Source organism: Gymnoscopelus braueri, assembly GCF_963280865.1.
Source record: "Gymnoscopelus braueri genome assembly, chromosome: 3".
NCBI classification, from domain to species: Eukaryota; Metazoa; Chordata; class Actinopteri; order Myctophiformes; family Myctophidae; genus Gymnoscopelus; species Gymnoscopelus braueri.
Window position 1 is genome coordinate 42,888,514 of NC_137612.1, and position 17,428 is coordinate 42,905,941.

Here is a 17,428-nt window from a genome sequence, read left to right on the forward strand (position 1 = left end):
CCCTGGAAGACGCACTGTTTAGTGACGATCTGCGCGGCCGTAAAAGTGCTCTAAACTCCGTCTGTACTCACCCAATAATTAATTCCTAAGACTTGGAGTCAGAGATATTGTCCTCTTGTTTCATTTGACTAAACGTGTGTTTAGTCAAATATCTCCACTTTTCCACGAGCTGCACACGGACGACTTTCTGTACGGGCGAGGGGCACGACTTGAGTGAAGGACCGAATTTACCCAAACATCCTCTAGTCATCACAAACGTCATAACAAATTGACACAGGGAAGCACAAACGAATAGGGCACACAATTGAGGTGCTTGTGATTGGTGCGGGGTAATGAATCTCTCCATCTGCCAATTGTGTGTCCCAAACATTTGTGCGTCCTAAAGGAAGTTTACATATATTCAGTCCTGCACTCCTTCCAGGCCCCTTACCCCGTACAGAAAGTCGTCCGTGTGCAGCTCGTGGAAAAGTGGAGATATTTGACTATACACACTGGCAGAACTTTCAAATGGATATGAAACTAGAGGACAATATCTGACTCCAAGTCTTAGGAATTAATTATTGGGTACAGACGGAGTTTAGAGCACTTTTACGGCCGTGCAGATCGTCACTACACAGCGCGTCGTCCAGGGTGATCTATTACTATGTATTTGGAATACATGAAATGTATGTAAGATCACAGACATTCTAGGGCTACTGTCACCCTAGTTACAAACAACATTTTAACTGCTCTGGACAAAAAACAGCACTGCACCGCCCTCTTTGTGGACTTATCTAAAGCATTTGACACCGTACATCACAACATACTACTTCATAAATTGCACAATATTGGTTTTAGCAGAGTAGCCACCGATTGGTTTCACAATTATTTACATGGTAGATATCAATAGGTGAAGTCCGGGAGCACTCAGTCGGAGTTCCGGCCAGTCTCCATGGGTGTCCCCCAAGGCTCAATTTTAGGCCTGTCCTTTTTACGCTGTATATAAATGATATTATCTCCACTCTGAATGACTGTCATGCACATCTTTATGCCGACGACACGGTTATATATTGTGTCGCAGACTCAGCCCAGCTTGCCAATATGAAGCTGCAGCTTGCATTCAATGCTCTCCAGGATGCCCTGGTTGAGCTTAGGCTTGTAGGCCTACTTAATGCAAGCAAGCTCATGGTATTCTCTAGGGCTAAAACCACCAACCGTGACAATCTAACTATAATCGCTTCAAGTGGCTCTATAATTGAGAGGGTCTCAGAGTATAAATACCTTGGCATCTGGCATGGATGAAAAATTATCTTTTAAATATCACATCGAAAACCTTGTACAAAACTAAGACAGAAAATTGGTTTTCTCTATAGGAATAAAGCGTGCGTTCCTGCATCCTGCAAAAAAAACTATTATTGAAGCCACTTTTCTTTCTGTGTTAGACTATGGGGACATTATTTATAGGATTGCTGCCCCTTCAACTTTAAAGCACCTCGACACTAGTGTACCACTCTGCCTTAAGGTGGGTAACTGGTGACAGTTATGGTACACATCACTGTACTCTTTATGAGAACGCAGGCTTATCCTCACTCTCTGTGAGGTGTGATAAGCACTGGTATCTGTTTATTTTTAAAGCTATCTCAGGAATGCTCCCCCCATATATTTGTAATATGTTGGATCAGAAGCCTAGTACCCACCAGACCCGTTCGAGTGACTTCCTGACGCTCAAGGTTCCATTTGCGAATTCAGAGCTAGGCAAGGCAGCATTCTCTGTTAGTGCACCATCTGCCTGGAATGAGCTTCAGAAGTCCCTAAAAATCAGGCTACTGCCCTCATTGGGTCAATATAGAGCAATGGTTTCCAGCACCTTTGTACCAGACTGTAACTATTTTATGTAATGTTCCTGTTCTTTCTTTGAAATACTGAGTATTTCTATTCTCTGATTATTAATTGATGTATGTAAATGTATTCCTGTTGATTATGCTGATTATGTTGTATCTCGGCTACATTGAAAATGAGGGCTTGCCCTCAACTGTACTCCGAGTTGAAATAAAGGTTATGATGATGATGATGATGATGATGATGAAATAGTAGTTAGTATGTGATTTTGGACAGCAGCGACCGGTCCAAAATGATGTGTTGGTAATAACTACAAATTATTTCAAAGTAAAAATCTCAAGCATGCATTTCCACAGTAAGGTGGAATTTCTGAATTGTGAATCAAGTTTATATAGGTTAAAGTATGAAGGAACAGCGAGGTGCCAAAGTTTTCAGATGTATGTTTTAAAAGTTGAATATCTCAAAAACTACAAAACATTTCAAAGTAAAAAGTTCAAGCATGTGTGTCCACAACAAGCTGAATTATAAAAAAGTGTGAATGGAGTTTCTAGATGAAATGAAAGTGTTTTTTTGAGGTGCCAAAATCTGCCATTGGGCTCCATTATAAATGTCTGAACTTTAAAAGGAGTATATGTCTAAAACTATGAAATATTTCAAAGATTCATTTTCAGGCAAACATGTCCATAAGGTTTTTTTTTTGGCCATACAGAGCATTCTCTGCTGGGTGGTGTATGGTAGGAAAGATACCAGTAGAGGGCAGTACAATTCTTTCTGGTCTCTCCAACAGAGTTCCCACGTTCCTCTTTGTAACATTTGTATTTCTATGAGATATAAACACACATCCAGTCTTTATTTTTTTCCTTTAATCTGAATATCAATAACATTGTATTCAAAAGTACCGTGGGAATGCATAACACATGATTTGAGTTATTTACATAGATATTCACAAAAAGAGCATACAAACATAAAACCTGGAGGGTCATAGCCTACACAATACAACATACTCAAATAACAAACAATATGAAATGGATGTAAATTATATAAAAGCAAAATATATTATATACATTAATTGTGTCTCAAATTTGGCCTAACTGATGCCATTGTGAATGTGCAATTTGTTTTGGAACTCCAGGTCTGTAATGAATCTGTTTATTTGAAAAAACTGAAACTGTAAGTCACCTGAGGACTTACTACAAATTAAGCATTACAGTCCATAAACATATCGTCTCTGTCGGCTGGAAACCTCCTACGTCCAAAACTGTTACTTTTCAGGATTCAAATTCAAAAGTATCAGATCTACAAGCTCCAAACTTGTCGCTTTGCGTCGCCTTTCAAGTTAGAATATGGAGATAACATGGAGGTTTCTGCCCGACAGCAACGATATCCTTCTTGCCATAGTGTGGTTAATTACTAGTATTTACACTTACAGTAATTGCATTCATTAAATTGTAATGGATATAATATAAGTGAGAGAACCTTCCTAACAAGTGAAGCTATGCAATAAAAACCATTCAGCGGGAGGTGAATATGAAATGTCTGAACAAGCAGATTACTAAATACCCATGACTAGCTACTGTATAAAATACAGTTTTTGCTGATAATATGTAGAAATCAATATACAGCTCTGATCCTATAGCCTCGGACAAGACTGACAGATGTCCAATTTGTATAATTGTATTATCTCTGTCAAGAGACTGTCAAAAGTCTTGTTATCTCACCGGGACCCAAACCTCAAAATACAATACATAATGAATTAACCACTTAAACCTTGTGAAAATAGCCGATCTAGAAGCTCAGTCACACCGTGCCACTTCAGGACGCACTGTGAGCTTTTAGATTCACTATTCTAGAGTCAGTTTGGTAAACACTGAAATCTCTGTCACTCAGTTCCGTGTGCTCAGAGATGTGGTTCTCAAAGTGGGGTCCAGGGACCCTCAGGTTCTCAATGAGGGGGTTCCTAAACGGACCCTTGCAGGTCTTGCTCTGTAGTGTACACATTCGTACACTCTCATAGTTACGGGGTAGCCTGGAAACCAGAGAAATCTGCCACAGCTAAAACATAATAAATAGCTCTGGGCAGATTGGTCTGGGCCTCTTCGCTTTGAATTACATTTCACTCACCCCAGAGTTGTGGGTGACCAATCAGAGCCCGCTATTCAAAGTTTTGCTGTGACGTTTGAATCCGTTTGTAACCGCCCCTTGGAAATGAATCTTCCGCACCGAAGTTCCAGACTAATATCTACGCAGTGATATTAGTCTGGCCCAGAGCCTTGTTAAATTAGAGAGTTGCGCCACCTCGGGGGCAGAAAACAGCACCGGTCACTCACATGGTTCATGTAAACTCGAAATAGTGACAAACGCTCATAGACTCCAGGGCATTCCGTGAACTTCCGGTTCAGGGCTTTGTCACTATTCGCCAATAGAAGGCTCTGTAGAAGACTGGCCCGATGAAGTGAACGGAGGTGACGCAACTCTCCTTATAAGGCTCTGGTCTGGCCATGCCAGGCTATAGTTACGGTGGGTCCTTGAAATAAGAATTTAAAAAAAAACTTTGAGAACCACTGGCTCAGAGGTCGAGCGATATGCGAAAGTGCTGTGCCCTTTGAGCCAGCTCGGCGGCGAAGTCCTGGGCCTCCAGGAGAGCCTGGCGGTCCGGGTAGTGCAGCGCCGCCTTCTTGGAGGCGACGGCCAGCTGCTTCAGCATGGCACACAGGTGGTTGCTCTTACACAGCAGGCTCTGACTGCTGCCCCCCTTGTTGTTGTTGTTGTTGTGAGCCTCCCTGCACACACACACACACACACACACACACACACACACACACACACACACACACACACACACACACACACACACACACACACACACACACACACACACACACACACACACACACACACACACACACACACACACACACACACACCACAGGTCATGATTATTACATAATTACTGATCGCATGTACTTATTTGAGATCGTCAATTTTTTGGGGGCGTAATCGTTTCTTCAATCTGTGTGAATTCATGTTGAAAAGCCGACCCATAAGCTCACACGAGCCGATCCACAGGGCCGATCCTGTAATAAATCTCCTATTAGTAAACAGGGGTCTTCAACAGGGGGTCCGGGACCCCTAGGGGGTCCTCAGAGTTACTACCGGGGGGTCACCAAATCTTTCTGTGATAGAAAGTTTATTTTTTTACATTAACCAATAACCACTGAACCATAGAATCCCTATTCTGGGGGGAACATTAGCCGAAAATAGCAGATCTACAAGCTCACAACGCCTCGCACTGCAAGGCGTTGTAGATCGGCTATTTTCGGCAAAGAGGTTTGGTGTAGGGGGGAGAAAAAAAGCAGACCCAAGTATACGTTTTTAAGTATTGTGGGTTTAAGTGGTTAACTGGTTCAAAAAGTTTAATCTGCAACACAATTTATACATGTAGTGGGGGGTCCCTGCCTCATCTCTCTCTCTCTCTGCTGAGGGGTCCTTCCTTGGTCTGAAAAACGTTGAAGACCCCTGAACTAAAATGTCATGATGGCGACCCTATACCTGCAGAGTGTGTCCACCAGCCTCTGTCCCACCATGATCACCAGCTTGCTGTGGGAGATGAACCTCTCGGGGGGCTGGCTGTCCCCCAGGCTGCCCACCAGCCCTCCGATGGCCTTCTGGAGGGCACCGAAGTACAGCCTGCAGTGCTCCGACAGGGTGGGCTTCTGCTGCTCCAACGTTCCAACCCGACCTCCCGAGGAACGCCGTTTCTGATCCGCCTGGGAGGGGAGGGGAGGCAGAGAAGGTGGAATGGGTGGAATGAGATGGATGTGATGACACAATGTAATGTCCCCCATATACATTTTGACAAAGGTAATGTTAAAGGTGGTATAAGTATTTTTCATTTATACATTTTTGGTATATATTGTGATTGTGATTGTGAGTAATCATTGCAATGGAGTGGTCTCCCCGTCTCTCCAGCTCTTTAATAAACAGAAAATACATTTTCAGGTGGGTTGCCAAATTCATCCAATCAGGAGAGAGAACTAACAATCTAACAGCCGAGTTATAATATAAACTAAGACAGAAAATTGGTTTTCTCTATAGGAATAAAGCGTGCGTTCCTGCATCCTGCAAAAAAAACTATTATTGAAGCCACTTTTCTTTCTGTGTTAGACTAGGGGACATTATTTATAGGATTGCTGCCCCTTCAACTTTAAAGCACCTCGACACTAGTGTACCACTCTGCCTTAAGGTGGGTAACTGGTGACAGTTATGGTACACATCACTGTACTCTTTATGAGAACGCAGGCTTATCCTCACTCTCTGTGAGGCGTGATAAGCACTGGTATCTGTTTATTTTTAAAGCTATCTCAGGAATGCTCCCCCCATATATTTGTAATATGTTGGATCAGAAGCCTAGTACCCACCAGACCCGTTCGAGTGACTTCCTGACGCTCAAGGTTCCATTTGCGAATTCAGAGCTAGGCAAGGCAGCATTCTCTGTTAGTGCACCATCTGCCTGGAATGAGCTTCAGAAGTCCCTAAAAATCAGGCTACTGCCCTCATTGGGTCAATATAGAGCAATGGTTTCCAGCACCTTTGTACCAGACTGTAACTATTTTATGTAATGTTCCTGTTCTTTCTTTGAAATACTGAGTATTTCTATTCTCTGATTATTAATTGATGTATGTAAATGTATTCCTGTTGATTATGCTGATTATGTTGTATCTCGGCTACATTGAAAATGAGGGCTTGCCCTCAACTGTACTCCGAGTTGAAATAAAGGTTATGATGATGATGATGATGATGATGATGAAATAGTAGTTAGTATGTGATTTTGGACAGCAGCGACCGGTCCAAAATGATGTGTTGGTAATAACTACAAATTATTTCAAAGTAAAAATCTCAAGCATGCATTTCCACAGTAAGGTGGAATTTCTGAATTGTGAATCAAGTTTATATAGGTTAAAGTATGAAGGAACAGCGAGGTGCCAAAGTTTTCAGATGTATGTTTTAAAAGTTGAATATCTCAAAAACTACAAAACATTTCAAAGTAAAAAGTTCAAGCATGTGTGTCCACAACAAGCTGAATTATAAAAAAGTGTGAATGGAGTTTCTAGATGAAATGAAAGTGTTTTTTTGAGGTGCCAAAATCTGCCATTGGGCTCCATTATAAATGTCTGAACTTTAAAAGGAGTATATGTCTAAAACTATGAAATATTTCAAAGATTCATTTTCAGGCAAACATGTCCATAAGGTTTTTTTTTTGGCCATACAGAGCATTCTCTGCTGGGTGGTGTATGGTAGGAAAGATACCAGTAGAGGGCAGTACAATTCTTTCTGGTCTCTCCAACAGAGTTCCCACGTTCCTCTTTGTAACATTTGTATTTCTATGAGATATAAACACACATCCAGTCTTTATTTTTTTCCTTTAATCTGAATATCAATAACATTGTATTCAAAAGTACCGTGGGAATGCATAACACATGATTTGAGTTATTTACATAGATATTCACAAAAAGAGCATACAAACATAAAACCTGGAGGGTCATAGCCTACACAATACAACATACTCAAATAACAAACAATATGAAATGGATGTAAATTATATAAAAGCAAAATATATTATATACATTAATTGTGTCTCAAATTTGGCCTAACTGATGCCATTGTGAATGTGCAATTTGTTTTGGAACTCCAGGTCTGTAATGAATCTGTTTATTTGAAAAAACTGAAACTGTAAGTCACCTGAGGACTTACTACAAATTAAGCATTACAGTCCATAAACATATCGTCTCTGTCGGCTGGAAACCTCCTACGTCCAAAACTGTTACTTTTCAGGATTCAAATTCAAAAGTATCAGATCTACAAGCTCCAAACTTGTCGCTTTGCGTCGCCTTTCAAGTTAGAATATGGAGATAACATGGAGGTTTCTGCCCGACAGCAACGATATCCTTCTTGCCATAGTGTGGTTAATTACTAGTATTTACACTTACAGTAATTGCATTCATTAAATTGTAATGGATATAATATAAGTGAGAGAACCTTCCTAACAAGTGAAGCTATGCAATAAAAACCATTCAGCGGGAGGTGAATATGAAATGTCTGAACAAGCAGATTACTAAATACCCATGACTAGCTACTGTATAAAATACAGTTTTTGCTGATAATATGTAGAAATCAATATACAGCTCTGATCCTATAGCCTCGGACAAGACTGACAGATGTCCAATTTGTATAATTGTATTATCTCTGTCAAGAGACTGTCAAAAGTCTTGTTATCTCACCGGGACCCAAACCTCAAAATACAATACATAATGAATTAACCACTTAAACCTTGTGAAAATAGCCGATCTAGAAGCTCAGTCACACCGTGCCACTTCAGGACGCACTGTGAGCTTTTAGATTCACTATTCTAGAGTCAGTTTGGTAAACACTGAAATCTCTGTCACTCAGTTCCGTGTGCTCAGAGATGTGGTTCTCAAAGTGGGGTCCAGGGACCCTCAGGTTCTCAATGAGGGGGTTCCTAAACGGACCCTTGCAGGTCTTGCTCTGTAGTGTACACATTCGTACACTCTCATAGTTACGGGGTAGCCTGGAAACCAGAGAAATCTGCCACAGCTAAAACATAATAAATAGCTCTGGGCAGATTGGTCTGGGCCTCTTCGCTTTGAATTACATTTCACTCACCCCAGAGTTGTGGGTGACCAATCAGAGCCCGCTATTCAAAGTTTTGCTGTGACGTTTGAATCCGTTTGTAACCGCCCCTTGGAAATGAATCTTCCGCACCGAAGTTCCAGACTAATATCTACGCAGTGATATTAGTCTGGTCCAGAGCCTTGTTAAATTAGAGAGTTGCGCCACCTCGGGGGCAGAAAACAGCACCGGTCACTCACATGGTTCATGTAAACTCGAAATAGTGACAAACGCTCATAGACTCCAGGGCATTCCGTGAACTTCCGGTTCAGGGCTTTGTCACTATTCGCCAATAGAAGGCTCTGTAGAAGACTGGCCCGATGAAGTGAACGGAGGTGACGCAACTCTCCTTATAAGGCTCTGGTCTGGCCATGCCAGGCTATAGTTACGGTGGGTCCTTGAAATAAGAATTTTAAAAAAAACTTTGAGAACCACTGGCTCAGAGGTCGAGCGATATGCGAAAGTGCTGTGCCCTTTGAGCCAGCTCGGCGGCGAAGTCCTGGGCCTCCAGGAGAGCCTGGCGGTCCGGGTAGTGCAGCGCCGCCTTCTTGGAGGCGACGGCCAGCTGCTTCAGCATGGCACACAGGTGGTTGCTCTTACACAGCAGGCTCTGACTGCTGCCCCCCTTGTTGTTGTTGTTGTTGTGAGCCTCCCTGCACACACACACACACACACACACACACACACACACACACACACACACACACACACACACACACACACACACACACACACACACACACACACACACACACACACACACCACAGGTCATGATTATTACATAATTACTGATCGCATGTACTTATTTGAGATCGTCAATTTTTTGGGGGCGTAATTGTTTATTCAATCTGTGGGAATTCATGTTGAAAACCCGACCCATAAGCTCACACGAGCCGATCCACAGGGCCGATCCGGTAATAAATCTCCTATTAGTAAACAGGGGTCTTCGACAGGGGGTCCGGGACCCCTAGGGGGTCCTCAGAGTTACTACCGGGGGGTCACCAAATCTTTCTGTGATAGAAAGTTTATTTTTTTACATTAACCAATAACCACTGAACCATAGAATCCCTATTCTGGGGGGAACATTAGCCGAAAATAGCAGATCTACAAGCTCACAACGCCTCGCACTGCAAGGCGTTGTAGATCGGCTATTTTCGGCAAAGAGGTTTGGTGTAGGGGGGAGAAAAAAAGCAGACCCAAGTATACGTTTTTAAGTATTGTGGGTTTAAGTGGTTAACTGGTTCAAAAAGTTTAATCTGCAACACAATTTATACATGTAGTGGGGGGTCCCTGCCTCATCTCTCTCTCTCTCTGCTGAGGGGTCCTTCCTTGGTCTGAAAAACGTTGAAGACCCCTGAACTGAAATGTCATGATGGCGACCCTATACCTGCAGAGTGTGTCCACCAGCCTCTGTCCCACCATGATCACCAGCTTGCTGTGGGAGATGAACCTCTCGGGGGGCTGGCTGTCCCCCAGGCTGCCCACCAGCCCTCCGATGGCCTTCTGGAGGGCACCGAAGTACAGCCTGCAGTGCTCCGACAGGGTGGGCTTCTGCTGCTCCAACGTACCGACCCGACCCCCCGAGGAACGCCGTTTCTGATCCGCCTGGGAGGGGAGGGGAGGCAGAGAAGGTGGAATGGGTGGAATGAGATGGATGTGATGACACAATGTAATGTCCCCCATATACATTTTGACAAAGGTAATGTTAAAGGTGGTATAAGTATTTTTCATTTATACATTTTTGGTATATATTGTGATTGTGATTGTGAGTAATCATTGCAATGGAGTGGTCTCCCCGTCTCTCCAGCTCTTTAATAAACAGAAAATACATTTTCAGGTGGGTTGCCAAATTCATCCAATCAGGAGAGAGAACTAACAATCTAACAGCCGAGCTGACTCCTCCACGCTTACTCTCACTCTGTCGCCCTTATCTTTAGTTCATACCTTATATGACCATTTGGAATAGCATCTCTGTTAGAGTATTCGACTGTATTCAACACTTCACCCTGACTGGATATTAATATTTTCCATTACAATTGGCACTGTGAGCAGGGTCAATATTCCATCTTCACCATAGATGGATACTTGACCAAAAGAACTTAAGGGTGAAGGACTTTTTGAAAGCAGATCCGGACCAGATCCAGACGATGGAGAACAGAGAGGAGACCACCACAGAAGCAAGCTATGCAAAAAGGCTGCTGGAACAGGCCAGGAGGCCCGTTCTTATGATTTGTATGCTGTTACTCTGTCCGAATCTTCTTCATAAATTCTCAACACTTCACCCTGACTGGATATTAATATTTTCCATGACAAAATACATACCTGAATGTTTTTGTTAGTTGATGTGGTGCTATTTTCCATCGGATTCCCCTGCACTTTCTTTTGTTGCGTTTCAAAGTCACTCTTGGTCTGAATGAGAAATTAAAGTCAAAAGCAATTGGACTTCCATTATTAGGATGGCTGAGCCCTTATGTATGGTTATCATTCATTTAACTAAAGCAATGGTTCCAAAACGTTTCAGCTTGATAGCCAAAAGATAAATAGACTCTGTCGGGTGGAAACCTTATACAGTTATGTCCAAAACTGTTACTTTTCAGGATTCAAATTCAAAAATAGCAAAAGTAGCAGATCTACGAGCTCAGAACGAGCTTGAGGATCTGCTACGTTTGATACTTTTGTGTGACGCTGTAGTATGATCAAGTAGGGCATTCATTTACGAAAAAACTGTTAGAATATTATGGAGATAAGAGGTTTCTGCCTCTACCTACGACCCAACCTTATGAAGTCCTATTTCAAAATAGTGAAAATATTCAATCTACAAGTTCACAACACCATTTGTTTTTAAAATTATAGCTTTTTTTATTTCTGGAAATACATTGATTTTTAAATGTTTTTGGAAAATATAATAATTTACCCAACCCAATTTCTCTTTTGTTATCACGAATGAGTTACAGAGGCTTAAAAAAACAGCTTATTCACCTGTAGCTGAACATAGTCATTATCGTCCTCTGTGGGGTCAGACACACTGGTCTTAGGACCGCTGTGGACGTGCGGCCGCTCCGCGGCGGGCGTCTCTTTCTGAGCGGGCCTGAACAGAAGCTTCCCGTTGGCATTGAGGATGGACACCAGGCGCTTCACGTCCTCCGGCACGGTGCGAGCCACCATGACAAAGCGCTCCAGCTGGTCCGGGGTCTGAGCCTGCGTGGGGTCCTGGGACAGAGCGTCCAGGGGCCAGCCCGTGGCCCCCAGAGCGTTGACCGTTTGTTGCAGAATCACGCCGGAGTCGGCCACCACCGACAGCTGCTTGTGGATGCGGGCCTGCAGGTAAGAGAGAGGGGGGGGGGGGGGGGGGGGGGGGGGTCACGATCATGACATTTTAGTTGTCGATTAACTGTTGTACAATTAATTGTAATTAATTATTTAATTGTGTTTTTTTTTTTTGGCATTGAATATTGGAAGCGAATCAATGAAATATATACATTTCTGTTTGGCTTTTAGGCTTTGTAAAATGTGTAAAATTGCACAGCGCAGATATGGAAATGCAGGACCATTGGAAATGTGTTTCGTTACACTTTTTATGTGTATATCCTGGGTTTAAAGCTGCCCTATGTAACTTTCCTCTTCTATCCCGGATTTGAATGTCTGTTTTACCATTGAGGTAATAGAGCCTGCTTGCTGGCTCAGGGGATAAATTGAATCTTGACCATCAGGTCAAAATTCATGTCAGATCCTGTGTCTAGGTGAGCAACCCGATCTCCAGAGATTACCGTAACATTGCACGGAACGAGTGCACTTCATTCCGTGGATAGCCGCCTCGGAACTCCCGAATTGCGTGCATATGGTACGGCGCTGCCTTGTGACAAAACCATTTCGGAGGCGCGCAGTCACAGGCGAATTGTCCCCCCGTGAAGGACCACCGAGGGAGCTAAGGCGACCGAGTTGCCGTCCTGAACGGTGGGACATTCGCCTGTGCCTACTCAGCGCCGTTTGAGTTATGTACCGATAGGCACAGAATCGTACATTTTATTGTGGGGACTGCTCTGCTTCCGGGTTTTTCCGTGTTGCGACTGGTTACGCCCACCGTGGGACTCGCCGTACATATGCACGCAATTTGGGAGTTCCGAGGCGACTATCCACGGAATGAAGTGCACTGTTCCGTGCAATGTTACGGTATTCTCTGGAGATCAGGCTGAGGTGAGACATGACATTTGACACGATCTAAATGTGTCAATAGAAGAGCAGGGAGACAAAATACAACCACTTGTAAGTTATATTGTATTAACATACTCTACCATACAGATTGGACAAAATGTTATTTTATTTATTCAATGAAAGTTACATAGTGCCGCTGTTACTTGTATTTCTTTGACCAAAATCTAATCAAATCAAATCAAATAACTTACATAAAAAAGAAAAAAAAGACTGACAATGACCAGCACCAATAATCAAAATGTATTATGGCCAAAACAGGCCATACATTTAATGATGTAATAGCATAAATAGCGGATCTAAAAGCTCACAGCGTGTCGCACTCGCATCGCAACATTTCCGCAATTGTTCAACAGATGAATTCATCCAGATGAATGCATTAAATTATGCAAAAATAATTCCAATTATCTCAAATAATTGCGACCAGGCGATTACGCAACAATGGCGACAGGGCCTCCTACCTGCAGGTTGGCGTCGGTCAGGCGGCAGGCGTTGCCCTTGACGTCCAGGGCGAAGTTGACGAAGCAGGTCAGCGAGCAGGCCACGCCCTCCGCCGCCTCCCTGATGGCGTCCAGGTGCTTCTCCAGATGTTCCCGCCTCCTCCAGCGGCTGCTGACGAACTCCATGAGGCGCGGCACCGCGCGGCACACGCCCTCCTGGAGGTCCAGCAGCCTGCGGCCCGCCTCCCCCTGGCCCAGGGTCACCTGGCGCATGGGAGGCTCGGGCGAGGACGAGGAGGAGGAGCTCAAGGCCAGGGAGTCACAGGAGGAGCTGCTGGTGGAGGAGGTGCTGCTCCTCTGACTGCTGGACGAGGAGGAGGTGCTTCTGTCATCGTCCTCCAGCAGCTGGGAGTCCACACTGCCCGCCCGGTCCTGGACAGAGGAGGCACCAGGGATCCAGGGTTATTCACAAATTCACAAAACCTGTGTGTGTGTGTGTGTGTGTGTGTGTGTGTGTGTGTGTGTGTGTGTGTGTGTGTGTGTGTGTGTGTGTGTGTGTGTGTGTGTGTGTGTGTGTGTGTGTCTGACTATCTTTGCTATATTTGAAGATTCATGAAAAATGTTACCCAATTACTATAAATAACAAAACTTACAATAACACCAATACAAACTAAGATAAAACGAAGCCTTTTCACAAAATAAAAACTAAAGTAGCTAAGCCAGCAAAACCACATGGAAAAACGAATCAAAACTAAAAAGAAACTAGAAAAAGTGCTCCTCGGAGCACAGGTCTCCGCCAGGTCAGGTACGTTATTCTGGCCTCCTGGTGGCGCTATAATAGGCCAATGTGAAAAGGGTGCCAACCGTGCCATTTATTCTTGCATTGACACTGCATTCATGATTTGAGGCATTTTGTTCCAAAAATGTGTTTTGCTACATTAGACCTGCTGGTGGCGCTATAACAGGCCAATTTGAGAAGGGTGGCATTTCTTCCTCGGCTTAGTGGGAATGTGCGTGTGAAATTTCACGGAAATCGCAAGCTGTGTGTATACTTTGAGGCATTTTGTTCAAAACGGACCAATCCTGCAAACTTTGGAAGCCAACCTTAGGCAATGAGGATAGAATATGGGAAATTGGACAGATCCATGTTGATCACATGACTATAGTGATACTGTGTACTGATTTGCATGACGTTTGGATAACATTTGTAGGAGTAATATTAAAAAAATGGGTTTTGCACAAATCGGCCTCCTGGTGGCGCTATAACAGGCCCATGTGAAAGATTTGGGGCAGAAGTTCTGAATTGGCATCCAGGGAGTGTGTGTGCACAGTTTCGGAGCGACCGGGCCAACGGTGCCGGAGATTAGCTGGTGACAGACGGACACACACACACACACACACGGACACACGGACACACGGACGGACGGACAGGGGGTAAAACATACTCTCTCGCCATGCCTTCGGCCTGGCGGAGACAATAACTCATTCAAACCGCGGGAAAGCATCTTTGTCATTTTAGATTTCAGCGTCTACAAGCTGAACATTTTTTTTGGAACAATCTTGAAAGTGTGAGAACTAAGAAGGCATTTGTAGAATAGGTCTTAATGGATTAAAGCAAAAGTCAAAATTAAATAAAATTAAAAAATGGAGGAAAAAAAAGGAAAACAACCTTGACGGGCACCAGGATGTTCCTGGGCCTTAGCGGATGCACTCTGTGTCCCTCCTGGGGCGGCACGGCGTACACCTGCTCCCGTGACGCCCTCTGTGCAGCCAGGCAGTTATAGACAGGGGCTCTGGGAAGCACCTTGGGCGGACTGGAGACGTCCTGGTGGGACTGCTGCACAGAGGAGCCGGCTTTAGGGATGTCGTAGAGGCAGCTCTGTGCCGGCCACACACGACCTGGGAGAGAGAGAGTCAAAGATAGATGTTTGTTTTGTTGTGTTTGAGTTTTGGTCTTTTTTATGTTTCTTAGGCTTGATGTTTTATGGTGCACTGCGAGTGGTGGTTGAGGGGGAACGGTATTTCATATTCTTTATGTAAGTTCACAGGGAAACTGACAAATAAAGTGATTCTTGATTCTTGAGTCTTGATTCTAGACAGACAGACAGACAGACAGACAGACAGACAGACAGACAGACAGACAGACAGACAGACAGACCTTTCATGTTGTCATGGCAGCACAGCAGTTATGAAACAGCACAAATGCAGAAAACAAAACACAGCTGGGAGTGACAGTTAATTATAAGAAAATATTAGAAAATAACATCATAAAAAACAATCAGCAGCAGGTAGTAACGGAAAGGGGTTAGGAAAAGAGTAACAGAAACCACAGACATCTCAGCACTGCCTGGGAATGAATGTGGTGAAGGACCCTTTAACAGGTATGTGTAGTTAAAGTGAGCTACCAGTATATCAACATGTATTTAAAAAAAAGAGTTCAAATTGGACAATCCACCCCTAGTAATGTGGGTAAACAGAATTGTCATCCACAGGGAATATAATTTAGATAGAATGGTATGTAGACAGATGCCAGGTTCATTTGTAGACATGGCATCCTAATAGTTTGTATAGTTTCAATGTACAGATTATTTATGTATTTATCATTTAGACTGATTACCTTGCTTACTTTAAGTCGCTCTGGATTAAGAGCGTCTGCTAAATGCCTAAATTGTAAATTGATAGTGAGAAATGCACAATCTATACCCGATACAAATCTGAGTATAACAAGTTAATAATATAGCTGCGATAAGCGGGGCCAGGGAATAGAGAGAGAGAGAGAGAGAGAGAGAGAGAGAGAGAGAGAGAGAGAGAGAGAGAGAGAGAGAGAGAGAGAGAGAGAGAGAGAAAAAGAGAGAGAGACTAATGAGGAGTGAGTGAGGGCAGGTGTGATTATGGATTGAGAGGGAATGACAGCAGGTGAGGTGGGTAGATCCAATCCATGGGAATAGGCCAGGTGGACTGTTGCTGTTGCTCACTTTCTAAAAGAACATAATTATGAGAAAGAGAGAGAGAGAGAGAGAGAGAGAGAGAGAGAGAGAGAGAGAGAGAGAGATAGAGAGAGAGACGGAATAGATTGAAGAGAGAGAGAGAGAGAGACGGAATAGATTGAAGAGAGAGAGAGAGAAACGGAATAGATTGAAGAGAAAGAGAGAGAGAGAGAAACGGAATAGATTGAAGAGAAAGAGAGAGAGAGAAACGGAATAGATTGAAGAGAAAGAGAGAGAGAGAAACGGAATAGATTGAAGAGAAAGAGAGAGAGAGAGAGAGAGAGAATCGGAATAGATTGAAGAGAGAGAGAGAGAGAGAGAGAGAGAGAGAGAGAGAGAGAGAGAGAGAGAGAGAGAGAAAAGGAATAGATTGAAGAGAAAGAGAGAGAGAGAGAGAGAAACTGAATAGATTGAAGAGAAAGAGAGAGAGAGACTTGGAAAAGGAATAGATTGAAGAGAGAGAGAGACATGGAAACGGAATAGATTGAAGAGAGAGAGAGCGAGAGAGAGACATGGAAACGGAATAGATTGAAGAGAGAGAGAGAGACATGGAAACATAATAGACTGAAGAGAGAGAGAGATGGAAGCAGAACGGATTGAATGGACATCTCAACCTATTGCCATTAACAGGAATCGAACCCTCAACCTTCGGATTGACAGGCTGCAACACTACCTATAGTGCTATAGCTTTGTACAGATTGAGGTTGTCTGTTGAAGATAAAAGTGAACCAGTGAAAGCAGCCGACCTACAAGCTCAGAAATACGTTGCTATCTGAAAAGTTGTGAGATTGTAGATCGTAGAGAGAGACATGGAAACGGAATAGATTGAAGAGATAAGAGTCTTGCTCAGGGACAAATTTCATTTGCTGGCCTGGCCTGGAATCGTACCTGGGGCAACTAGGGCCTCTGGCTCCCTAGGCTGGCCCACTAACCACTCAGCTATGGCCGCCCTTCAAAAGAGAGAGAGAGAGAGAGAGAGACATGGAAACGGAATAGATTGAAGAGGGAGACATGGAAACGGAATAGATTGAAGAAAGAGAGAGAGAGAGAGAGAGAGAGAGAGAGAGACATGGAAACAGAATAGATTGAAGAGAGAGAGAGAGACATGGAAACATAATAGATTGAAGAGAGAGAGAGAGATGGAAGCAGAATGGATTGATTGGACATCTCAACCTATTGCCATTAACAGGAATCGAACCCTCAACCTTCGGATTGACAGGCTGCAACACTACCTATAGTGCTATAGCTTTGTCCAGGCTAAGGTTGTCTGTTGAAGATAAAAGTGA

The 17,428-nt window shown here is 43.5% G+C and overlaps 2 protein-coding genes across 2 annotated transcripts in view; both read right to left on the reverse strand.

Moving 5' to 3' along the window:
* Positions 1-2,724: 2,724 nt before the first annotated feature.
* Positions 2,725-8,376, reverse strand: LOC308081948 (cas scaffolding protein family member 4-like; the record flags this gene model as incomplete). Its single annotated transcript, XM_080423564.1, has 3 exons — positions 2,725-4,598; positions 5,368-5,585; positions 8,221-8,376. The coding sequence occupies 3 exons, from the start codon at positions 8,374-8,376 to the stop codon at positions 4,385-4,387; spliced, it is 588 nt and encodes a 195-aa protein (XP_080279690.1). The 3' UTR covers positions 2,725-4,384.
* Positions 7,285-17,428, reverse strand: part of LOC308082476 (cas scaffolding protein family member 4-like) — a 32,170-nt gene continuing 22,026 nt past the window's right edge. Inside the window, exons 6-11 of the mRNA XM_080424230.1 lie at positions 14,825-15,054; positions 13,177-13,587; positions 11,486-11,824; positions 10,829-10,915; positions 9,894-10,111; positions 7,285-9,158 (exon numbers count right to left, since the gene is read on the reverse strand). Of these exons, the coding sequence (XP_080280356.1) occupies positions 8,945-9,158; positions 9,894-10,111; positions 10,829-10,915; positions 11,486-11,824; positions 13,177-13,587; positions 14,825-15,054 (1,499 nt within the window). The 3' untranslated portion in view covers positions 7,285-8,944. The remainder of the gene's footprint in view (positions 9,159-9,893; positions 10,112-10,828; positions 10,916-11,485; positions 11,825-13,176; positions 13,588-14,824; positions 15,055-17,428) is intronic.